Genomic DNA, 25302 nt, shown 5'->3' on the forward strand with positions numbered 1-25302 from the left:
CATGTGGAATAATTTTGACTGTGCTCTCCAATGTGAGGTACCATGATTACTGGGCTGGAAGGTTCTGGAAACTTGTTAAGGCTGGATAATATTCCCTTGTATGTAAGTAGCACATTTCGTTTATCCATTCCTCCATTAGTAGATACTAGAGTTGCTTCCACATTTTGGCTCTCATGAATAATGCTGCTATAAACAGTGTACAAATAGCTGTTGGGGTTCCCTGCTTTTGCTTCTTTTGAGTGTAAACCTAGAAGTGGAATTGCTTGATCAAATGGTAATTCTTTGTGTAGCTGTTTGTTGTTTTTTGTTTTGGGGAACCGGCATACCATTCACCACAATGGCTGCTGCATTTTACATTCCTGTCAGCAATGCACAAGGGTTCCAGTTCCTCCACCTCTTCTCCAACACTTGCTATTTTCTGTTTCTTTTTTAAAAATAATACCCATACTAATGAGTGTGAAGTGGTGCAATGTGTATCTTTTTAAGACATCTTTCAAAATGTGGCGCCTGGGTGGCTTAGTCGTTAAGCGTCTGCCTTCGGCTCAGGTCATGATCCCGGGGTCCTGGGATCGAGCCCCGCATCGGGCTCCCTGCTCCGCGGGAAGCCTGCTTCTCCCTCTCACACTTCCGCTTGTGTTCCTTCTCTCGCTGTGTCTCTCTCTGTCAGATAAATAAAATCTTAAAAAAAAATGTCCACAGTTGTTTTGTGTGTATAAAATTTTCTGCATAAGTAGCATTATGTTACTTATCCTCTGTGTTACTATTTGCACTTGGAACTGTTTTTAAGATCCATCCATTTGCTTTGTGTACACAACTCGATGCTTCTGATTTGTGCAGAGTACTCTGTGGTAAGCACCAGCCATATCCATACTGTGTGTGGAGGGTCCTGTGTGTTTGTAGCAAGCTCTTAACATGGGTTATTGGATTCCTTACAGCAACCCTCAGAGGTAGGTGTATTATTTCCATTTTATGGAAGAGGAAACTGACATACAGAGAGGTAAGAGACTTGCCCAAAGTCACAGAGCTGAAAGCTGAACCAGCTGGAAATTGAACCCAGCTCTGTCTGGTGCCATGGGTGGGCTCCCATGTGTAAGGTGCTGCACAGAGCCACAGCCCGAGGCGCCCTCTCAGGGGAGGCCACTACAAGGAGAATTCTAGTCCTGCCTCCACTCTGACTTAGATCCCTACTGCCAATCACCTCCCTTCACCAGGTGTCACTTTATGTCTGTGTAACATGAAGACGGGACAATTTTAAGGCTCTTTCTAGATTTGCCACTTGTTGATTAAACGCCCTTTAGCTAATGGAAAAAAATAATAAGAATCAAGTCATGTGTTTGTTTCTCTCCAGTGTTCTACCTGGGAGCCACTCCAAATACGTGAGAACCCTTTGGCAAGTCCATTTGTGAGGCAGTTCCTGATAGGACTAGCCATTCCCTGGGAAACAGAGTCGCTGCCTCCGGCCCCATCCCACCTCTCTTGAACTTTGCACTTACGGTGATGAAAAATTAACTGGGCTCCTGTTTCCCTTCCAAGGACAACCTCTGCAAAAGCTGGCCTGGCTGGGCCCCAGGAGACCAGGCACCAGAACAGAGTTCCTATCCATCCGGAGCCGCCCACCCATTCACCACCCAGAGTCACAGGAGCACGCAGGGTCCTCCTGGCCCCGGAGGGAGGAATCCATTCCTCAGCCCTCCTCACTGCTTGGTTGAAACTGGGCTTAGCCCCTCGACTCTTCTTGTGGAGAGACTAAGCCCAGAGGAGAAAGGACTAGGCCAGAAACGGCCTTTGCTGGACTCACACGTGGGTCCGGCCCTGTTTTTCTGCATGCACAGCTGTCCCTGTCACATGGATGACGGCATGCGAAGGAAGTACAAGAAAGCGTCGTTCAGCTACACTAACTAGCTGCTGACTAGTTATTTCCTCCCCTCGGGAAAATGGGAGGGCTGAAAAGGAGCTCTTCCCATGCCCTGATTTTAGAGGGTTAGAGACACACCAGGCCCTTCCACTCCGTTTAATTTTTGGATCTCTTTGGCTCCTGACCCGCGTGGAGCACATCCCCTACCTCTCCGAGACGTGGCTTCTGCCTGTGTGAAATGAGATGCTCGCATCGCAGGAGGGCACTTTTCATGCTCTTTCTAGATTTACTACTCTGCACAATAACAACTGTTTGCTCCGTTCTTACAGCTGAGAAGAGATGCTCAGTGAGGTGAAGGGAGCCAGGACGGAAAGTCAGGTCAAGTCACTGATGGAGCTTGAGGTCCTCTTACTTCATCTGACTGCCTCACAACAGTCCCAACTGCATGATTTGATATTCAGGTTAAAATTAATATTTTACAAGGGGGCGTGATACCTGCAGGGGCCCTTTCTCCCAGGCACACGCCTCCCATGCCTTGGTGCTTCTCTAGGCTGTGAGCTCCCCGAGGGGCCTTCATCTTCCTTTGCGGCCTTCCCAGAAATGAAGAGGGCTGCAACACAGAGGCATCCCACAGATGCATGTCTAACAGAACTGTTCTCGCTTAACCGCACACCACTCTTGGTGGCATCAGCCCCTGGGGCCCCAAGGTGTGGTTCTATCCCTTCAGAGCACTTGACTGCAAAGTTTTTCCCAGGAGATTCCCACAACTAGGGCATGAGGTTGAGAGGAAAGCTATTTCTGGCCCGATTTAATAGGCGAGCAAACATTCCTTGTGCTGCCACAATAGTGCACCTGCCTCAAGAACTTTTGTTTTGCAAAGAGCTCTATCAGTGACGTCACCTTTGTCCGCCAGGACTCTGGAAGGCAGCGAGCTGAATGCACAGGCAAGAATGTGGACTTCAGCCTCACAGAGCCCTGGGTCCAAATTCCAACACCCCCCCCCCCTTGGAATCCTGAGTAAGTATTGTAACGGCTAGGTGCCTCGGGTGCCTCACCTTTAAATGGGAGGCACAGGGACATCTACCTCGGGGGCCATTCTGAGGATTAAAGCAGAGGGCAGCATTTGGGTTACCGGGAATGAAGAAAGCCATCAATCCATGTTGAATGCTGTTTCCTTTTCTTCCTTCCTTCCTTCTTTTGGTGAGGGCTGGGAAGAAGGGAGTGAAACGTCACACTACAGGGGCTGCAGGTGACCGGAGGTCTAGCCAGGAAAGGGAAAGCCCCACTTGGGGTTCAGGGGTTCTCCGGGCCAAGCGGCAGGGTGAATTAGGAGGGGAGTGTGGAGAGCACAGCCCTCCACCGAAGCCGCTGACAGGCTGTGGGAGGCCATTCTCCCCTAGGCAGGGACCCCTGCAGCTACTGGTCTGATTTTGTGGATTGGGCCACACCTCACAGAGCTTTGTAACTCCCCACCCGCTAGCGGATAACGTCTTTCTCACCAGGGGGGTTTCCTGCTGTTAAAAACAAACAAAGGCTATAGACACCCGGCTAGAGGCCTGGCAGGGGAGGGGCAGCAGGAGAAACGACCTGAGGGTCTGGAGTGACTCCTGACAGCCGCTGCGGGGTTTGTGCATAGAAGCCCCTAATTCTGCCGGCGGGGAGACAATCCCCAGGTACGCCAATATCCTGGGGTTTCTTTGCTTCCCACCAAGGCTGTTTGAATATAGAAACCTCCCGAGTACTCCCCCTCTGCCCCACTTTTTGCGAGTTCACAGCTTTGGAAACAAAGCTCTCTCCTCGTTTTGGGGGTGTCGAATTTCGGATTTTTTTGTATCGTAAGATTGCAAACACTCAGTAATGTAATTTCCCCTCCCCCAAGATAAATTCTAAAGCGCCCCCATTCATTCCTTCAAGAACGCAACAGATGTCTTTGAGGCCCATTTTCTGCCAGGGACTTGATTCACAAGGCCCAAGGGACCCCTGGCTCCGGCTATTATCCAGGGAGCCTCTGGGATCTCCAAATCCCCTCTTCTGAGAGCCTCCCCCGTCATCCCAACTCTCTCCTTCGCACACAGGCTCGGGGCTCTCAGCCGGTGTGATCTCATCGATGAGAGAATAAAAAAACAATAAACAAAAAATCAACAACAACCCCCCCCCCCCCTCGCCCAGCTCCCGGGGCTCCGGCGCCGCCAAGGCCCCTGCCCGGGAACAGCCTGCGCGCATCCAAGAGCGCGCCCCGACTTCCTGGGCCTCAGCCTTCCGTGCGCCCTTTCTGGGACCCGGGTGCCCCCCAGGGGTGCACCGCCAGCCTCTGGCCGGACGGCGCTCGCTCGCTGCCAGTCTGGCCCTCTCCAGCCCGCCACTGCAACCGAGCTTCCTGAGTGTGGGTGCCGAGAGTGGACGCCACGGAGGGAGCCCGGCCCTCCCCTCTCGCCGCTCGGTTCCCACGACTTCCTCCCGGCGTCCGCCGGCCTCGAGGTCCGGGCCGCGCGGGGTCCTGCGCGCACCAGCCAGGGCCGCCGCCGGCCCGGGTCGCTCACGTGGGCGTGCTCTACGCAGGGCGGGGGAAGGCCGGGCGCCCTCCCGGAGGCCGGGGGTGGGCAAGGCGCCCGGGGGCGGAGGCGGCGGGGCGCGGGGGAGGAGGCGGGGAGCCCCGGCGGCGAGGGGGCGGTGACAGCGCTTGGAAAGGAGGCTGCACGCGGATTTGCATGAAACACAGACTGCGAGCGGGCGGGAGCGGGAGAGGGAGCGGGAGCGGGAGCGGGAGCTGGAGCGCGGCGCACGCCCCGGGCCGGCCCAGCGAGCAAGCGAGCCGGGAAGGAGGAGGGAAGCGGGGAGGCGAGGCTGCCGAGGCGGAGGGATCTGCGCATCAAAGCGAGCGAGGCGAGCAAAGTTTGGCTGGGGGTTGGACTTTCCTTCCTGGAGGCGGCACCCAAACAGCTACCCCGTGCGGAAACCCAAACTTTCTTCTGCCACTCTGAGTCTCGCGGCCACCGCCTCCGCCCCGCGTTCGGGGCCTTCCTGACCCGGCGCCGCTGTCGTCCGCCCGCCCGCCTTCCCCCAACCTCCTCGCCGCCCTCCTTCCCGCCGCGGGAGCCGCTCGGGGCGCAGGGCCGCGCGCCGAGCCCTGCTGGCTGCAGCGCCGCGGCCCGGCCCGGAGCACGGGCAAGTTCGCCAGGAGTTGAGGCGAAGTTTGGGCGGCCGAGCTCCCCTCTGCGCCCCCGGCGCCCCGCCGCGCCCAGCCCCGCCGGGGGCGCCTCTCGCCACTCGCGCGCCCTCCCCAGCCATGTCGTCCATCCTGCCCTTCACCCCCCCGATCGTGAAGCGCCTGCTGGGCTGGAAGAAGGGCGAGCAGAACGGGCAGGAGGAGAAGTGGTGCGAGAAGGCGGTCAAGAGTTTGGTCAAGAAGCTCAAGAAGACGGGGCAGCTGGACGAACTGGAGAAGGCCATCACCACGCAGAACGTCAACACCAAGTGCATCACCATCCCCAGGTGGGGGGCCCTGGCGACCCGGGGGGCACGCCCGCCCAGCCCCCTGGCGCGGCGGGGCCGGCCGGATGGGGTTGGAGCGAGAGGGCTTGTGTGTGTGTGTGTGTGTGTGTGTGTGTGTGTGTGTGAGTGGGGGCAGTGGGAGCGCGGTCCGGAAGGGGCTGGGGGGACCCCAAACAAAACCTTCTCTGGATTTGCAAAGATTCAGAGCCTGAGGCTTGCACGGGGCACTCTCACTTCCAGACCTCACATTCGTTTTTCACCTCCGGGAAAGGGGGGTGCTGCTGGAATTGGCCGCCCCCACTCCGGGGAGCTGCGGGCTAGAAGTTGAGGCCCGCTTTGTTCAGCTCCGCGGGCCGGAGCCCCTCCTCCGCCGTCGCCTCCCGCCCCGGCGGCCCGCGCTCGTGGAGGTGGTGGTGTCCCTCCCTTTCTTTCCTTCTGTGCAGTCCCCCCACTTCTTTCCTCCGCAACAGGAATGCAGTCCGTACAGCTGGGGCTGTGGGTGAGGAGCGGGAACCTCGTGATTGACAGATTCCTTCTTCGCTCTCTCTTTGCCTTCGGGATTAGCATTTTTACCGAGTATTTTTAGACTCAGTTGTGCCAGTCTCCCGCCCCCTCGGCACACACGCACTTTAGTTGCAGCGCAGTGCTTTCAAATGAGAGACAAGTGGCAGAGGTTAGGGTCTTGTCTTCTCCCCTTTCCCCCACGATTTTTTGCCTGGCTTTCAGCCTGAGATTGCGGGCTGCTGTAGGGAGAGAGCGAGCTTGGAGCTGATCAGATAACAAAACGCACCCCAAAGTGGGCCTCGCATTCCTGCAGAGCCGTCCTTCCCGAAGCGCTTTGCCATCTGTCTGGACCTCCTTCCTCCTCCGCTGCGGGCTAGCTGGGTCAGGCGGGAGCTCACAGATGGCTGCTAGAAGGGGTCAGTGACTTCTCGCCACTCCCCAGGGCCTTCTCTTAGTTTTGCTGCCCCTGGCTGGGAATCGGGGCGTGTGTGTGTTGGCCCGGGGGGCCGGGGGGCGGGGAGAGACACCTTAGCCTCCTGTCTCTCCCTCTGGGCCCCGCTTTAAAGTCTGACTCTGTACCCGGGGAGTGTGTGCACACAGGGGTGGGATGTCCTTGGGGGTCCCAGGCTGCAGAGAAATGAGTAGAGGGTCTGCACGGCCTGGGCCCCACAGAGATTGTCGGTCTTGCTGCCGGGCCAGGAGTAGACTGCATCCTTGGCCACCTGCTTGGGGCAGCTGTACGCGGCCTGCCAGCCGTGTGAGGCAGGCACAAAGCAACATCTGTCCACAGGAACCCAGAATGGGCCTCCTCTGGAAATAAATGCCACATATGGTGGGAGTGCTGACTTAAAAAAGTAATATATTTTTTTTAACTGGGTGGATCCAGTCAATAAAGGGGAGGGAAGGTGGTGTGTCGTCTGGGAAGTGCGCCCTGGGCGTGTGATCAGGAGCCAGAATTGACTTCAGAGGAGGTGGTATGATGTGATGGGGTCGTGAGCCTCGGATTCTGGGCCCAGCTCTGGTTCTGAATTCTTCTTTATTCCTTTGGTTGTGTTGGGGGCAGGGGTAGGGTGAATGAGTGTCATACTTCTCCCATCTGGGGAGGGGTGTGCAAAACATGCCTTCTTACCTGTCTGGGTGCATTGAGGACAAGTGCTTTGTGCCTTGAAACGGAAAAAAAGAAAGAAAGAAAGAAAGAAAGGCATCAGTTATAAAATGAGCAGCTGCATCAAGTGTTTTATAGTTTACAGAGCACTTTCACATGGTTTTAATGCGATCAAGAAAGAAAGAAACTCCTGGAAAATAGATAAGGCTGTCAGACTGCGGATTTATCTCCTTTTTGAAGTTGAGAAAACTGGAGGAGGGAGGTGAAAAGTTTTGGCCTGGTGGACTTGGGACTCTACCACTTGTGCTCGTTTTTGTACCGCGCACTGCTCTCTACTTGGAAAGTTTTGAATACATTCTTTGCTGAATGCTAGAGCACCGTTAGCCTGGGGTGGGGGCAGCCGGGGGTCTTTGCTGGTAAGGTTGCTGATGTTCTGTCTTTGGGTTGGTGACTGCTTGGAGGAGAGCCCTTGCTTTCTCTTGCCTTGGTGGGGGTTTGCCCTCTAGGGAAACTTAGCTAGGGCCTGCCTTTTCCTCTTCCAAAGTCCTCCACAGCTTGAGGTGTAGGAACGCCTTGGACGTTTCTGAGAGTTCAAGCTAACTTGCGCCTGGCTTCCCATGACTCTGAGAGGAACGGGGCATCTTCTACCTGCCTTGGCAAGGGCCGAATACGAAGGTAGATTTTGTTTTTAATCTTTTCTCAGGGAAACCCAGTTGCTTGGGTGGATCCAGACAAAATGGATTTCCATCCCTGGATTTTGTGCCCACGCCTCTGGGTCACCTTGTCTCCCTTGGCAACGGCTGCCACTGTTTTGGTCGTGGGCAGGAAACTAAAGGCCACGTCTTGGGGAGGTGTCTAGCTGGCCTCCATGTTAATGATATCAGTGTGTCTGCTAAGCCCCAAAGAGTGTGGTGGTGTTTGTCCAATTGTCTGCTCTCTCTACACTACCTTGTATAACGAGGGCTTTGGAAAGTTGATCAAGGGATGTTTAACCAAGTTATCCAATGGCGTGGGGGGGGGGCGGGGCACTGAGTGGTTAAAACTACCCTGGGGTTTCAGGAGACCTCAGTCTGGGGAGATGTGACAAGCGTGCTTTGGCTAATACGTAATCATGATCAGCAACAGCAACCTTTGGCAAGGACAGCCGTATCCTAGGGTCTTCCAGACTGCATGCTTGCGGGTGTTACGCCGGCTCTAACCTGTCTCAGTGATCAGGAGAGCTGGAGCGGTACAGGCTTACTGATACCAAGAATGTGAAAGAGACCTGTGCCAAGGAAGTGGTAAGAGCTTGATTTAGATACACCAGCAGAGAGGCTATCAGGATACTCTGAGGTCTGGCAGCCTGGGCAGAACTCAGACACGTTGTATAACAGCATCTTACTCGTCACCTGCCTGAGTAAGTAAAGCAGCGGGCATCTTCCCGGCCAGTTGGTAAGCATGGAGTCCTAGCATTTAGCGCAGAGAGGAAGAAAAGGTGTGCGCATGCTAGGTCAGTAATCCGGGGCCAGGCACGCCTAAGAATGACTGCTCTGATGGACGCTGGTAACCTGCGCTTCCAGCGACGGGCTCCATGCCTTGGCCCGGTTTTTGGGAGCTGGACCAAGCTTCCGGTCTGGTTGGTTTGGAAGGGAATTCGGGCTTTCTTGTGTCAACGTCCAGAAGAAAATAGGGAATTGAACCAGACGCCAGGTCTGACACATTCCATCTCCTCTTCCTTTGTGAATCTGTTCTTTGAACGTGGTCTCCTCCTGTTAGCCACCTGGACTTTACCAGGCTGCTCTCACCCTCGGGAGAAAGGAAAAAGATCGTCATCTCGAAGGCTCCTTTCTCAGACGTCTGGGGGCAGACCTATTATGCGGGCTGCAGGAGTGGCTTCTTTTTAATACCCTCTCGACCTCCCTACCTCCAGTCCACCCACTCTCTCGCTGCCGCTCAGAGCACCATTCTGGTGTAGCCCACGGAAAGTAAGTCCACTTCTGGCTGCCGGGGTGGTGGTCCATCCACTCCTTTCTCTGGTTAACCTTGATTAAGGGAGTTTCACACAGGGAGCTGGGAAGAGGAGGGACCCCGCAGACCCCGGTAGCTGACCAGGGGCTGGCTCCGAGCTCCGGCTGAACCTAGGAGCCACTTGATGTTCCCTTGACATTTGGAACCTTGGAACTTGCCGCTTGCACCCAGGAGTTAAATGTTTAGGCCAATGCATGTTGCAGACAGCCCTTTGCTCACAGTTCCTGATCAGAGGTTATGGGGTTGGATCTTGTTGATTCATTGATAGTTCCTGTCCCCCTCCCAGGTCTGAGTCAATATTCCAGGCAATGGGAGAGGATGCAAAGGTAAATTTGAGATGGCTCCTGCCTCTGAGGAGCTTCCATTTCAGTAAGGGAAACATTGACAAGGCATTATTTGAGGGTCTAACTGCTATTTCGTTTTTTATCCCCCCCCCCCCATCAGAAGAAAAATGAGTTCTAGCATGGAGTGATTTGAGGGTGGGGGTGGGGACTAAAATGTATCTTTTAAATATTGTGGAAGTCACTGTTAGAAAACAAAATAATGGCAGCCATCTGGTTTCGCCAGAAAAAGCCCAGAATTCAAGTCCTGGATCTTGCCAGATACGAATCTGGATGGATTTAGGAGTTCCCTTTAATGTCTCGGAGCCTTCATGTCTGCACCTGGGAAATCAGGATGATAGAAGGCCTATGGAAATGTTTTGTAAACCAGGGAGTTTGACAGATACAAGTGTTATGTTTGTTGCCTTCTGTGTTTATCACTCATTCATAACTAAATTATTCAGTCATTTGTTAAATATCTGGTACCATGAGCAAGGCAGGACACCGGTTCTCAAGGAGCTCCCTGTCCAGAGGGGGAGACGGACTTGGCCAAAGGTACAGGAAATGAGCTACAGCAGAGGGATGGATAAAGCGCCCAGGGATATGGGGACAGACCGTTTAATTCTATGGGAGGGGGTGGGGAGAGGAGGGAGGGGTCAATGCAAGGAGTTACTAACCAAAGGAAGCTTCTGGACTACAAACATGATCATGTGAACTTTTGGGTACATGGTGATACCAGTCTACAAGAATGAGGATGTCTTTATCTTCTTCTGTCTTTTGCTAAACTGAGTACTGTTGTAAAAATGTTACTTCATGGCTTGCATGGAAGGGCCAGTGACCTGTGTGCAGTATTTACTCTGCTTACAACGTTCTGTCCTTGAAGTAAAAAGTAATTTAGTATTGCAAACTTGAAATTCAGGTTTCCTCCGTGGGACCAGTGACTTTAGATATATTAGCTCAGAATATAACAAAGAGTGTCAGTAAAAACGGGGTAACTTGTTGATGATTGTGGATACTTAGAATTTCAGCATTTTGGTGTGACCTAGCTTTCTGGGTCTCTGGCTAACACTTGGCTGAACTAAATCCTGTAAGCCCGAGTTTCTGCGTGGACATAAGAGCTCTGAATGACCCATTCTTAGAAAATCTTCGCAAGGATGTCAAGTCTCAAATGAACATTTTAATCGTGGAAAAAAGTCAGCCAATACGTATGGTAGTCATTTAGTTCTGATGAGAAGTGCAAGAAGCTGTTGAAATTGAGAGAATGTGGCTCAAGCTTATCACATCAGGAATCCAATTAAAATGAGTTTTTGAAAAATAAATATTGGTTTAATAATGTAAACTTGTAATTGCTGTATTATTTTAATGGAAATAAAATTAACATGATTTAATGGACTGAGAGACCATTAATTTTCACTTGTTAATTTATTAGGGGATTTTAATGCCACGTAATGCACAATACAGCCATTGTTCTGCGTGAGCTCCTTTATGAAAGAAATAGGACCAAGCAGCGCTGGCTTTAAAAATTGAAATCAGACTTTATTCCCACTACCTTATCGCCCATCTTTTTTATCCACGTCTCCCCCAGCCTCCTATGCGTGGCTGTTAAGTTCTCTGAAATGGGTTGCAGCTTTCTCAATCAACAAGGCTCATGATTAGTCCTAATTTAAACTTTTGTTCTTCTCTGCGTTGAGGTATTGACCTATTAAGAAAAAAAAAAGAAAAGAAAAGAACTCTACCCCCTTCCCCAAATCCACATCTGATAGTATTACTTGGCTGGGAAGAGAAGCACCCAGGAAGGCTGCTCCCGAAGGCAGGCTGGGCCTGGGAGGTTTTACCACCTTGTGCAGACAGGAATGGCTTGTGCTGTGTTGGATGGTACTAGCTCCTCCCCCAGAGAGGGCGGGGACTCATCCAGTGACCCCTGAGAGGTTCCTGGCCATGGAGCCTTCAGTGTCTCCACCTTCAAGCACAGTGGTCCCTGGAAACAGTTGGAAATGGCCATATGAAGCCCACCCCGCTGACATTTGGTTTCTCATTTTCCTCTATGCCAAGTTGCAGAACAAAGATCCCCGGAGAACCCGTCCCGTTCATTTTTCTGCTTTCCTGCATTGTCCCTACCTGGAGCCAAACCCCGTGCTAGGTGGCAGGGGTGACAGTGAAGAAGACAAGCACCACCCTTACCCTCTGGTAGCTTCTAGTCCGCCGGCTCCCAGCATGGGTTCTTTGCATTTGTAATAATGCTGTAGGTGTTCTCCCTAGTGAATTTGTAAATGCTGTTTTTTTTTTTTTTAAAGATTTTATTTATTTATTTGAGAGAGAGAATGAGAGAGAGAGAGCATGAGGGGGGGAGGGTCAGAGGGAGAAGCAGACTCCCTGCTGAGCAGGGAGCCTGATGCGGGGCTCGATCCCGGGACTCCGGGATCATGACCTGAGCCGAAGGCAGTCGCTTAACCAACTGAGCCACCCAGGCGCCCTGTAAATGCTGTTTTCTTGATGCTAGAGAGCCGAATCCCTCAAGCTCTACAGTTTACTGACTCCTGACAAGGGTAATTTGCGTGTGTGCGTGTGTGCGTGAGTGTGTAACATTACTCTTTGTTTTGATTTAATTAACGGTTTTAGAAATAACAAATCTGTGGTACAAGTCACACTATCCGCTGGTGATTATCCGAGGCCCCTGCCGTAAACTGCAGCCTGCCACAGCGACATACTGCTGCAGAATGTTTTGACAGAGAGCCCCAGTTGAAAATGAAAACACAGTAGAAGCCTATTAATTAAGAAGTTTGGCTAATTCTGGACTAGGCTAAAGTTTGTTTAGCAGGCTTTTTCTCCCCATAAATGCTGTCAAAGAAAAATTTGTTATAAACAGGGCTTTCGGGGTCATTTTGGAGGCAGGAGTCAGCAGACCTGGGTTAGGTTCTAGACTTAGCTCTGTTTCGGATTGGCTGTGTGACCTGGGGCAAATTGCTTAACATCCCCAGGCCTCAGATGTTCTCAGTTCATAGGTGAGCTAAGCCTTATTGGAGGGCCTTTCTAACACTAACGTGGTTTTCATGCAAACATTTCAGGAGCTCCCATTTGTATGCATTCAGTTGAATAATACATCACAGGTCTTTCTTAATTATTAACGTCCTGAGAGCCTGTCAGTCTCGTGCCAAATAATTTATACAAATGAAAGTAATAAAACTATAATCCAGTCTTAATTTTGATTATGTTGCCCTTCTCCCTGCCTCTCCCTTAACCCTGTGAGTCTAAATCCCTGAAATTTAACTACCAAGGAATATAAAAATGACTGAATTCGAGGATAAAGACATGAAGGCTGTGTGTCTTGAGATGCAGCAATTTTTCTTCTTTTGTTGCTATTTTTGGCCATTCTCAGAGCAGGAAGTTTACTTACGCTAATGACCACAGCCGCCTAAAAATGGCGAAATGTTAAGAGGTAGGCATTATAAAGGATACCTGTGGAAAATGTTTGCTCATATGTCAGAGCTTACCCAGGAAGCCTCCTTTATTTATTTTCAAGCATCTATATAAAGAAAGGCTATACTTGATTTTGAAAGCATTGTGCCTTTTGTTAGGCAACATGGAGGTTACAAGTTGAAACCCCAGCTAAGGAATGAAAAGTGAGTTTCCCCCGAAAAAGTACTTTTTCTGTATCCTCTGGCCCTCCATGCTGACATCAGGCAACTTTTTCTCCTACTGCTTTGCTCACAGTTGAGGATGAGAGTACTGTTTAAGATACATTGTGTAAGGGTTTACCTTTGAAACCTCTAGAGCTATAAATCTGGTCGCTTTTGCTGCTCCTTGTTGCATCACCGATTGCCAGGCCAAGTTGTAGCTCTGAGGTGTCATTTTTTTTTTTTTTCTTTTAGACTGGACTCTTGAAAATAGTGATGCTTTTTGGGTGTGTGTTTTTTAAAGGTCTGTTTTTACGCTGTCACAGCTCAAAAATGCCAAAAGGCATTTTTTCCTTAAAAAATCACCTCTGGGCTAGGCCCAACTGTGGAGTAATGGATCCAGAAAAGACTTTTTGAGTAGTTACAAGTGGCTGAAAGCAGGCCCTGACAATGGAAATTGGGTTTTTCCTTTTGCTTCAAATGTTTCCCATTGAAAAGTCTCTCTGACCCGCGTTGAATTCAGACTCAAGCTGAGCCTTATTTCTCTGTGTGCATGGGAGGACAGGGAGAGTTAGTTTCTCCTGCTATCACTTTAAATTTTGTACATGGCCATTTATCTCTAACCAAACAGATTCTTAAAATATTACCTGGGGAGCAGGGGTGGGGGCGTGGGCGGACAGGAAAAGCATGGTAATGAAGAAAGAGCTAAGGGCACTGGAGTCTGACGAGCCTGGGTCTGAGTCTGCCAGTTGCTGGCTCTGTGGCAACCTTGGGTACATTTGCTTCAATTTATTGAACCCGTTGCCTTATCTGTAAAATGGGGATGGGACCGCAGTAAATCAACCAAAATGAGGTAAGAGAGATCAAGCCCTTGGCCCATATTTACAGCTCACGGCCCATAGTAGGTGCTCAGTAAACACTCATCTTTCCCTTTCAAGGGGGATATTTGACAGATAGTGTCAGTCGATTCCAGCAGGGGACCCCCAGGGGACCCCCGGCCCTTGCTCTCAGAGCTCACCATTTGGAGAACCTCAGTTTACATAGTAATAGAATCCACCTCCAGCACATAGCAAGGGCACCTAAGCATGCCACTTGTTGGTTGAGGGCTAGGCGAGCCACTGAAGGAGAAACAATTCATATTCTTGGGTGGTTCTGCCCCCCCCTTTATTGTCATTTAAAAAATTGGCTGACTAAAAATAATAGTATTGAAAACAAACTTTGATGAATCAGTGCTCCTGGGGCGGGGGACGGACAGGCCCCTGAAGAAGAAACACGGTGACTCATGCCCTTGTCACCGATAGCCTGCCCGTAAGTGTGTGGAAGTGCATGATGTTTATTGTTGCTGGTGTTTTTTTGAGACCCGGTTGGAACGCAGTTCCGGTCCCAACTTCTGGTGCCAAGTTCCGGTCCCTCACCAGTCGGCTTGGTGGTCAAGTAAGGATGGTCAGCACCCAGCTGACCATGGCTCCAAAATGACCTAGACGCGGGCGGTGGTTCCCTTGACTGCCCTTAGGTGTGCCCAAGAGAGGACTCTGCCTACAGGGCCGGGCTTTGGCCCTCCTCCTGGGTGTGCTTCTTTTCATGTGGTAGAGCTGTAGGGCCAACGGGGTGACCCATCTAGAGCCTGCATCTCCTCCTTCCAGGCTGTGCTTTGGGCCCTGACCCTTCAGTTCCCTGCCCCGGTGGTCTCAAGACTGTTTCCAAGTGCTGTGTGGGCCTCTCCTAGATCCATCTGCTCAGGGAAGGGCATGCTGCCTCTGCCGTGGATATGTGTGCACCCGTGGGCCTAAGGTTCTGACAAGGCGTGCAGGGCACGGGGATGGAGGGGTCGGATGGAATTCACGTTTGTGGTATCTGTATGGGTGTGCATGAAGCCCCTCTGAGTGTGTGTGATGGTTCCAGGGGATAGGCTGGCATTTGGGCCCGGGTCTCCCTGAATGTCCGAATTCCACTGTGAAACCAAGGGGTCAGGGAACGCTAAATGCAAAGCTGGTCTTCCAAGGTTGTCAAGGTGGGAGGATAGAATATATTCTATTTATCAGTTTGTTACCTTGATTTCTATCTTTCGAATATGATATATGGCATGTGGGCCTTTGCATGGCCTCTGCTTAGCACCCACCAGTGGTGGAGCAGGCCTGTTTCTAGCACCTTCTCTCTGTTGTGGAGCCACGACTGAGGCCCAGACTCGGTGGTACCACTGTATGGACAAGACTCTAGGGATTTCCTTCACCTTGAACCTGGATCGGAGTGGATTACAGATCAGGGAGAAGGTAACACATATGGTAGCTGCCTGTCTCAGAAGTGAGTGGAGCGGAGAGCGGGACGCCGGCTGGTGCATTTATTTGTGATGCCTCTACTGGGCGCTGACGTTGTGTTGGGCCTCAGGGGATATGGAGATGAATATGGAGATGAAGAGCTGAGGTGCTATCTCTGAGCTGCATAGAGGCAGAAAGGGTCCCACCAACCACAGTTATGGTGGGCTTGTGGGATAGACACTCTAGTAAAGGTCACACAAGTGTTGATTTGGGAGCCCCGAGGAAGAGCAGCTCTCTTTTTGGGGGGAAGGCAGGGGGCTTCCCAGAGGAGGCGGTACTCCAGCAGGACCTCGATGGATGGATAGAGCATGCGCCTGTCGCAAAGGCTGCCTGGCTCCCTGGCCGGACGGAGTGCGGAAGGACATTTGGGAGCGGCCGGGCCGTGGCGGGGGGTGTGGCCAGAGAGGAGCCCGGGAAGGCTTCCGTAGGCCAGGTTTGGCGTTTAGACCTGGCTCTCTGAGCGCCTCGGGGATTTTCAAGTAGGGGCCAAAGCCACCGCTGTATTGAGACTTCATTTCCTCCCCCACCCGCCAGCCGGTAGCAGCAGCTTTTCTGCCTGAGTTATCCAGGTCAGAGTCATAATCCCTTACACCACCGTGTGGACAGCTTTAGGCTATGTCTGGGCCGGGGTGAAAATAGTGTTTTGTTCCCCGTCAGGGGAGAAGACTAGCTGTTCAGCCAGGAGGGCTCTGGGAGCCCAAGTGTTCAGGTAATTAGCTAGTGAGTCATGGCCGCCTCTTGCCATGTATTCCTTGGGAAAGTGAGTTGAGTGGTGCCTGGTCCCTTCAAGCAAAGGCCTGCGAGACCAGATCTCCACGTCCCCCTTGGCTTCCCCTGTGCCTGGCACAGCGCCTTAGGTGGAATGTCCCCGGACAGGGTTCTTTCGTTTCTTCCTTGATGACCTGACCACACTGCAGTCAGCAGGCATGCCTCCGTTCTCTCCTGCAGACTCACAGAATGCTAAGTGTCTTAAAAAAACAGATTATTTTCCCTAATAAGAGAGCAACATCATTTACTTAAGTCAGTGTTGTTCATTTCTTTTCTTTTTTTAAAGTTTATTTATGTTTCTTAGTCATCTCTGCATCCAGCGTGGGGCTCAAACTCACAGCCCCAAGATCAAGAGTCGCAGGCTCTTCCAACTGAGCCAGCCAGGCGCCCCAGTGTTGCTCATGTCTGTTAGCCCTGAGAGCAAGCAGAAAGCATGCTGACCATTTAGAGATTGGGTACAACTTACCGTATCTGGTTAGAGTCAGCTTTCTGTTGGTCTTGTCAATGGAAGCTGACAGGTTTTCAGAAGATAAAGTTTCGTGTCCATGGACTGCTTGTGGTTCATGGACCATTTTTGAAAATGCCAATAGAGCCCTGCTTGTGAAGGGACAGCATACGACAGTGGAGAGCCTGGGTTTATGTTCGGGAGGTGCACGTTCAAATTCCTGCTCCCCCACTCACTGCTTTGGTGACGCGGACACATCACCTCGCTTCGTTGAGCCTCCTTTCTTCATCAGTAAAATGGGAACAATAAGACTTTCCTCGGTAGGATTATTGACGTTATTTATGTGAATGAGCTATGCATTCAAAGCACTTGCAGACTGGAAAATATTAGTGTCACTTCCTATTTCTTTATGAAGCTCAGCTCTGTTGTATTGCTAAAGATGCTTTCTGACAGAGACGGACTGAGGCTTGCAAGCTCACACCCAGGTTTTCACACAGGCCTTAGAGAAAAATCACAAAGGATGTGCACAATTCAATTGGAGTATGCACTCAGAGCGTGCATGCTCTGGGGCCTGGTGCCAGAAGCTTCAGTGAGCTGATGCTCTGGGCCTTGCCTGAGGATTTAACTCAGCTGTGTTGACCTGGGGCCGGTCACCTGAGCCCTCTCACCTGGGGGTGGGACAGCATGAACTGAGTGCTGACAGTATGCCAGACGCTAGCATGGGCCACCGATCAACTGGTTGGTCTTTCCCCATCTGCAGTACTCAGAGAAGGATGGGTTACTCACGATCACAGAGGAGGGGCCTGAGGCTTTGAGGGGTCAGCGGCAGAGCAGGAATCTGAGCTCAGATCCCTGGTTCCTGACCCTGGCTGTCTGCCTCGCCCCCCCCCCCCCCCCGCCCCTGGCTACCCAAGAAGGAGCTAGCATCCTTATCATTTTCAGCCTCATAAGCAGGTCCAGGTGATTGCCTAGGTAAGTTGCTTTAGGTCTCGTGATAAGAGATGGAGCTGGATTTGCCTCAGAAGCTCTAGTCCTTCTAGAATCCAGGGTGACGATAGAATTTATTGAACAAACCAGGACACTTCTAAGAGTGAAAAGGGGCGGTGCTGTTATTAATTAGGGCCAGAAAGTGAGCATAAGGCTGGACTGTCCAGCCAAACCTGGGTAAATAGGCAGCCTCAGCTGCCCTTGCCTCTGTGGCAGCCGTTATGCCACCTGCCAAGGGAACTGGGAGCATTAGGTCAGCCAGTTCATACAGTACTGCTAAAGTACTGTAAGGGACTGTCTGAGTTACTTACTGTGAGTCCAGGTGAAGTGACTTTGCCTGAGGTCATTTAGCAAGTTGGCAACATAATATTTGAAAACGGGATGAGGCCTTAGAAATAATCACAGTGAAGTTAGCGCTAGAGCTTCCTTAAGAGCTGGAGTTAGGGAATGTTGAGCTCTGCTGATGGCTACTCTGGAGGGAAGGGGACAGAGGGCGGAGGTGGGGGTGGCAGCGGGGAGACCGTAAGGCATTCACCTGGCTCTAGAATGTCTGCATCCTCTACAGGCCGTGTCCCTTCAAAGCCCAGGAGAGGCCCTCAGGCCCAGTGCAACTGAGATGGTATTTAATGGCCAGGAGCAGAGACTTCTTCTGGAAGCTGACCTCTCCCGCTCCCCTGTTCCCATTTTAGAGCCCTCGAGGATCCCACTGGCCGGTGGCTGGTGCAAGTTTAGTGGATAATCCTTCTGCTGAAGAATTTTGGAAGGCATTAAGGAAGGAATTAAAAATAACAGCAAGCATGCCTTTTCTTTCTCTTTGATTGTGGTAAATGCATGGAATGTGCCAGGGCCTCTGTGGAGCACGTGGCCCCAAATAACCCCTCTGGCCGGTGGAATTCTGTAGGGAACATGGAAGGGCTGTGAGCCATTCCACTGCCGCTTTATGTTCTCAGGATTTGTTCCTGTGATCCTCTCTTGCCCCGGATAACTTGTTGGAAGTCTGGAGACGGGCTTGAGGAGTCCTCTCTGTTACCCAAGCAAACGGCTGTTGTAGGCGAGGCCCTGTCTAAGGAGCTCCAAGGAGAGCCGCTGGAGTGACAGGACTGGTCACAGGCTGAGAAAAGGGAAGTGTAAATTCAAGCCAAACTTGGCGGCTCTTTCTTGGAGAACTTGAGCTGATGCTGTGGAGCTCTGCTCGTCATCCTTTGTGGCTACGCCGTGTCTTATAAATAGAACAAGATGCATTCTCACCCCCCTCCCCCCTCCCCACCCCACAGACACAAGGAGGCATGTGTGTGGGTGAGTATGGGCAGAGAGTATTAATTATTTATGTTCCGGTTCTTCAGAGACACATCGTGGGAACCGAGCCCTGGGCTCCATGGAGACGACCAGGCCATCTCGTGGGTAAGGCTGGAATCTGTTGCCAAGCTCCAGCATTCCTGACCATCCCACCCTCTCGTCTGTAGCGGAGGCCCTCAGCCCTTCCTGCCTGTTGCTACACTAAAGCCAGTGGGTCCTTCCCTCTCTGGTCCATCCCATAGCCTGTATTCCGTATCTGGGCCAGCCTCGCTGCATTGGGATACTTTGGGCTGCAAGTCACCTGAAACCCAACTGACACCTTCAACAGTGTGGAGGTGTATTCTCTTTACAAAGTTTGGGGGCAGGGCGGTTTCAGGCATCAGTAAGGACTTGGGAGCCTTCCATCTTTCAGCTCTGCCGTCTTCAGCCTGAGGGTGTCTTACCTTCAAGCTCCACCCCTCTGGGTCCAGTGATGACCACAGCTGCTCCAGACACTACCCTCCTTACACATCCAGGGGGCAAGAAAAGGCTGCTTCTCCTTGGGGTGGGGGTGGGGCTCTCCCTCCAGGAAGAGCCTCCTGGGATCTCACTGGCCAGTGCCGTGTCACGTGTTGTCATGGGACTAGTCATGGATTGTGAGAAGCCTCTTGAAGTCAAGGATGCAGACTATTTCTTTGACTCATTACTCTACTTAGTACCTGCTAGGCACTTGGTAAATTTCAGTCAGTACTTGTTGATTACTGCTTACCTTCTTCTCTGAGTGGATTCCTCAGCACGCACCTGATGGCTTGCTAATTCTGGGGTTGCGGTGGAAAACCATTCGGAGGCCAGTTCCTGACCCCACAGAGCTTAGAGTTGAGAGGAGGTGGAGAAAGAGTTATGTAATTGCGTGTGGAGCCTCTAGCCAGTGGATTGTGGCCGTCTGCCATGCAGCGTCTTTGGAAGAGGTGTGAAATTGGGGTTCAGGGAGACAAATGGATGTGTGACTCACAGGGAAGACCCTTGAGGCCTCTGAATGCTGTGCCTGAGGGTGGCATCTTGTGACCCAAGCCAGGTGGCTTTAAGCAGTTCAGACTTCTGTCTCCACCCCTCCAGTCTTGTTTTCCTGTTGACAAAATGAAGGCAGAAACTTGCCCTTGGGTATGGAGTGGGGGCAGGGCACAGAGCTGAGAGCCTCCTGCCCCCAGGGGAAATTTTCTAAAGGTTCTTGTGGTATTCTAGCTTCAAAACCATGTGCAATTTAATGGCACGCTTCGTGTCTTTGTGAGTCTCACTGGCTTTGAATCTGCTGGAAACTTTCTCTGAAAGCATATAGATCAAGAAATGAGAATTCTATAAATGTTGTAGCGGTTAAAAACAAAGTGCTGGCTGATTTATGTAATTTTTTGGTTGTTTTCTGATGGAACTTTCTGCGGAAATGGAATACCCTGGAGTCTTCCTGTCACAGAAAGCTAATAACTGACTTCAGGTCAGCAAATGCGTTTTCATTTCAATTCAGGAAAAAAAAAAACAAAACCCAAAAAACACCACAAGAGCCTGTCCCAAGGCCTCGTGTTTCATTTTCCTGTTGATCTAGATGCTGGGATAACTCGGGACCCCAGGGAACATCTCAAAGCTAATTAAAGATGTTTGCTTGAGGTTTGCCTGCTTTTCTTGCTTGATTGAAAGAGTTGCAGTTTTTGCTTGTATTGTTAAAAAAAAGAAAGAGAGAGAAGCTATCACCACCGCTGATCCACATGGTGAGGGTGTTGCACACTTCAGTAAACACGGGACGTAGTCCTCCTATCCCGTTAACACGGCCCGTGCGCCGCCCCCCGCAGAGAGGCACCTTTGAGCATAGGCCTGGAACTAAAGCAACTACTTTTCCTTGAAAATTCCCCGAGTTTCCAGGAGTCGTGGCCAGGTGAGGCTGGGCGTGAAGCCGAACCGAGTTGTCCCGTTGTGAGGCTGGATCTCTTTGATCAGCTTCGGTTCTGAAGTTAATGGCCTGAGCTCCCCACTCACGGAGGGAGAGTCAGCATATGGGGAGCTGGAGGGCCTGACTGCCATCCCAGGGTGCCCCCAACCCTTTGTTTAACCACGGCTGTGGACCAGTGGTCTCAGATGTTTACCATCGCCTGTTTATAAGAGGGAAGTGTGGTCATATTTCTATCTCTTTTGTGGGCTGCACCGTTGCTTTACTGGGGCTCATGTGGGAAGTGGTTACCGTTAGGAGGAGGGTAAAATAACAGTACTCACAAAGGGACTTTGATCCAAGAATCCTTTTGAATGTCATCTTTTGGCCACCATGTTTTTAGTTGCATTTTTTATTTTTTGCCTATCGGCCTTCACTTCGGTAATGAAAAGAATCAAACCACACGCTGGGCTGCATGCTACCGCAGCTGGACTGGATCAGAACTGCTCTGCATGCTGCTCCTCTCCCTGGGTTTCATGGTGGGGGTGCCCCCCAGCTCTGTGTCTCTCCATGGCTAGAGACCCTCCGCGCCACTGCGCTCTGGATGTCAGCACCAGAACGTCCCAGCCACACCTGGAATTGGAACCTGTGCCTTCCCTTTCTGTCCCCCTCCCACAACCTACGCTGGTTTTCATCTTCATTCCTCTCGGAGCCGCAGGTTCAATGAAGTGTCGAATCCTCTAGAAAACAGAGGCGCAAATGGAGGAAATGCAGTCTCTGGGTCCTGTTGCTTCTGTGAGGCTGAGGGGCCCTCGGCCACTCCCTGGTGGAGATTGGCTTTGTGAATACGGGAAAGTCAGCCTGGCTCCTCTGGGTATTGGTCTTTGCAGCTACAAAATGACAGGCTTGAGAGAATCTCAAAGCTCTAAATCAGCTGTAATATTTTCTGACTCCTCTCTTCCTTGGCTTCTGGCCTTTTGCTGTTTTCTTTTTTTTTAAGATTTCTTTATTATTATTTTATTTTTTAAGATTTTATTTATATGAGAGCGAGAGCACAAGCCAGCATGAGCGGGGATGGGGGTGAGCAGAGGGAGAAGCAGACTCCCCACTAAGCTGGGAGCCTGATACCGGGCTCGATTCTAGGACCCTGAGATCATGACCTAAGCTAAAGGCAGATGCCCAACTGACAGAGCCGCCCAGGCACCCCTATTTATTTTTGAGAGAGCAAGCGTGAGTGCATGCATGCACATGCGGAGGAGGGGCAGAGGGAGAGAGAATCTCAAGCAGACTCCCCGGTGGGCCCGGAGCTTGACTTGGGGCTCGATCTCGGGACCCTGAGACCATGACCTGAGCTGAAACCAAGAGTTGGACGCTTAACTGACTGCACCACCCCGGCACCCGTTGGCTGTTTTCTTGATGCACTTGTTTTCCTAGGGGGCGAATCTAAGTTTTCATCCAATGCTCTACCTTCAGAGGTGGCCCATTCCTTAAAGATCTTATTTAATTCCACCATAGTCATTGTTGAACTCCCCAGAAGTTTACTGAGCGTCTTTAGGTGGTGGTGGGACCAGACACTGAGGCTCCAGCAGTTGTAAATGCCCTGTTGATTTGGACAGGTCATGCATACTTCTCCCTTTCCGAAGCTTCCAGGCTTGTGGTGGAATGAGGCCCACCTGATGAGGATCTCCTCCTTGCTCCTGGGCCAGGGGAAATCAGTCCGCAGGCAGAGAGGAATTCCCATTTAGCCTGGAGCACACACTTCCTGTGCATCTAGGCACCAGCTGCATTCCACCCGCGGTGCCATAAAAATACAGGAAGGAAGGGAAACGTGTTTGCAGGTTGGTTAGAGATTTTAAACCGACAATCAACTCTCTCGTATCCACAAGAAACCAGAATCCACCACTGGCTCTCGGTCAGTCAGGCCTGCTGCTCAGCTCAACAGAGTGCCCTTTCAAAACTGCAGTAAGGGGCGCCTGGGTGGCTCAGACGGTTAAGCGTCTGCCTTCGGCTCGGGTCATGATCCTGGGGTCCTGGGATCGAGTCCCGCATTGGACTCCCTGCTCCTTGGGAGCCTGCTTCTCCCTCTGCCTCTCTCTCTCTCTCTCTGTCTCTGATGAATAAATAAATAAAATCTTTAAAAAAAAAAAAACTGCAGTAAGATCCTCTTTGCTAATGGCTTTTTCCATGAACCCCAGCCAGCAACTATATTCTTTGAGGATTATAATTTGACTAACGCACTCAGGAATCTTTAGAAGCATCCTTTTGTCCTCAAGCTGTTTTAAGGCCACTGAGGCTTGGAACCTTCCAGAGATGAACTCGAGGATGGCATCTGAAAGCATCCGATAAGTGAACAAGAGCCTTCCCTTGACGCTGCTTTTGTCAAGAGTCTGTCTCCGTAGGGGCTGCTATGTGCTGTCAGGAGGGAGACCTAGAGGCAGAAGGCCCTAGTAAGCCAGCTTGGTGACTTTGGGTGAGTCACTTGACTAGCCCGGCCCCTGCTTTCCTCCTTTACAGACCAAAGGCGTTGGCTTACCAGGATTTTAAAGTTTCTTCCACTGTAAAATTCTAATTCTCGAGCTTGCATTCAAAGAAATGACTTGCGCTGTTACTCATTCAGATAGTTTCGGGATCACTGTACAATCGCTGTGGGGGCTAGAGATGGGGGCCCCCAGAAGACAGAACGGAAAAAGATTTGACGTTCAAGGTGAGCTGTGGTAACTGGGACTCCTGCTTCAGAACGATTCACATTTGGTTGTCAGGCTCACTGTAGAAGGTCCTTAATCCTGGAGGCTTTATAAACACTCTGATGCCCAGGCGGTACCTCAGACCAGTGAATTCAGAAATTCTGCAGGTGGGGTCTGGGAATCAGTATTTTAAAGATCTCCTGGTGATTGTGGTGTGTAGCCAGAATGGAAAATCACAGCCCTAGATCTTATGTAAAGCTGTGGTTCGGTGTTACCGGCGTCTGTCCTGGGGTGGGGTGGGGTGGGGTGGAAGTGATCATGGTCGCTTAAAAAATAAATAAACCAAAAGCCCATGCACTCAGACACCAAAGTTCTAGATTCTAGAAGCGTGTTGGTTTGGCAATCACAGCTGCTGATACCCTGAGGTTTAGAGCTCCATTTCTCTCGTATCTCTGGGTCAGTGGTTTCTCAACATCTCCGAAGTAGCAGAACCATCTGTAGTTGGTTATTTTTGCTCAGGAAACTCCGAGCCCTGAGCGGGGGGCCGGGGGGGAGGGGGGAGCAGAGCCAGGGTGGGGGTGGAGCCAGGTGGGGGTGGAGCCCGAATGGATGAGACAGGCCATTACACACACCCACACTTTTTTCAAGAAACGCAATCAGAAGCCTTGGCCAAACGTTGGCTTACCTTCGTTGTCAGATCCTTGGCAACACCCCGATGGATTCCAGGGGCTATGGAAGCATGTAGGCTGTTGTTTCCTGTGCTTCGGTGACAGTGGTCCTGCCCTTGGTTGAGAGCATCCATAACTTCATCAGCTGTAACATTTAAACACTCCCATCTGTGCCTGGTTGTTACTGTTTCCCTGCAGGGCATCCATCCCTGCGGCCTAAGAAATCTGATGGGGCACAGCTGTCCAGGTTCAACATTAATGGAAAGCGCCCAAAGGGGGAAAGGACAGCGAAATGTGAATATCTTTCAGGTGGAGGTTCGGGCTGCAAAGGTGCCTCCTAAAGTTGGTGTGAAGTGAGCCACAGAAGAAAGGAGAACTTGTCAGTCCTGATCAACTCCAAACAGTTTCACAAAATTGGGGGGAGGCGTTCCAGGAGGTTCTAAGATGACAACGTTTGAGATGCAGGTGTAGACACATGGGCCAGATGTAAGTTGCCGTTTTTGAGATGAGTGGGGAGTGCATCAGTCAACAAATATTTATGAAGCTGAGCAAGACACCCAGAGAAATGGGAAATACGGCCCCTGTCTCCAAAGAGCCTGCAGTCTCCCTGGGGTCTTGATACCCAAGTGAGGGGCTGTGGTCACGTGGTGAGTACCTAGGGGTTCAGAAGGAGATGGGGATGGGACAGAGGCATCAAGGAATGTGGGTCTGAGCCAGGGAAAGGGAGACACACCCACCCCACTGTTATGCAGATCCCCCCCGCTTTCAACATGATTTCGACGGTTTTGGGGCAGCAGCCTGATGGGCACCCCCTTGCTAGCCGGAATGGCTTCTGTTCTTGCCCCATCGGTGTTCTTTGCTTTCAAGAGTAAACTTTCCTTTAGCGTTTTCAAAACTCTTCCCACGAGGGAGGGGTGCTCTTTGCCAGACCCCTGCTTTGATGACCACCCTCTGCCCACCTTAATTTTCTGCATAGTTTCAGTTGGAAAGCCTTTCTTTGCTGGACTCAGAAATACCGTGTAATACTATTGCTCTTGGTTCCAGTAGCCACCTGGCACACTCTCAGCGGTGGCTGCGTTTCAGGTATGGATGGGGAATGATTATCCGTGCATCAGAAAACTCAGTTTTGTCCTATGAGCAAGTGGTGTGACTGTAAATGTGGGACTGGCTTTGTTAGGCCCTGGCTGTGGCCAAGGCTGTTATTTCTCTGTGGGTAGTTATTCCAGGCTTCACGGTCACGAGTTGAGTGTAATCGGGGGCAGATAAGAAAGTTATATATAGAGCAAAGTACATATTTCTTAAGGTGGGTGGAAGAGGCATTATATATGTGTGTGCACACACCCGTGTG

At 51.3% G+C, this 25302-nt stretch overlaps 1 protein-coding gene across 1 annotated transcript in view; it reads left to right on the forward strand.

Moving 5' to 3' along the window:
- The first annotated feature begins 4628 nt into the window (after positions 1-4628).
- SMAD3 (SMAD family member 3) overlaps positions 4629-25302 on the forward strand; it is a 111067-nt gene continuing 90393 nt past the window's right edge. The window contains exon 1 of the mRNA XM_028100484.2: positions 4629-5347. Coding sequence (XP_027956285.1) covers positions 5142-5347 — 206 coding nt within the window. The 5' untranslated portion in view covers positions 4629-5141. The remainder of the gene's footprint in view (positions 5348-25302) is intronic.

The sequence above is a fragment of the Eumetopias jubatus genome, unplaced genomic scaffold (assembly GCF_037043125.1).
Source record: "Eumetopias jubatus isolate StellerSeaLion01/CBP00866 unplaced genomic scaffold, mEumJub1_p1.0 scaffold_7, whole genome shotgun sequence".
Taxonomy (NCBI): domain Eukaryota; kingdom Metazoa; phylum Chordata; class Mammalia; order Carnivora; family Otariidae; genus Eumetopias; species Eumetopias jubatus.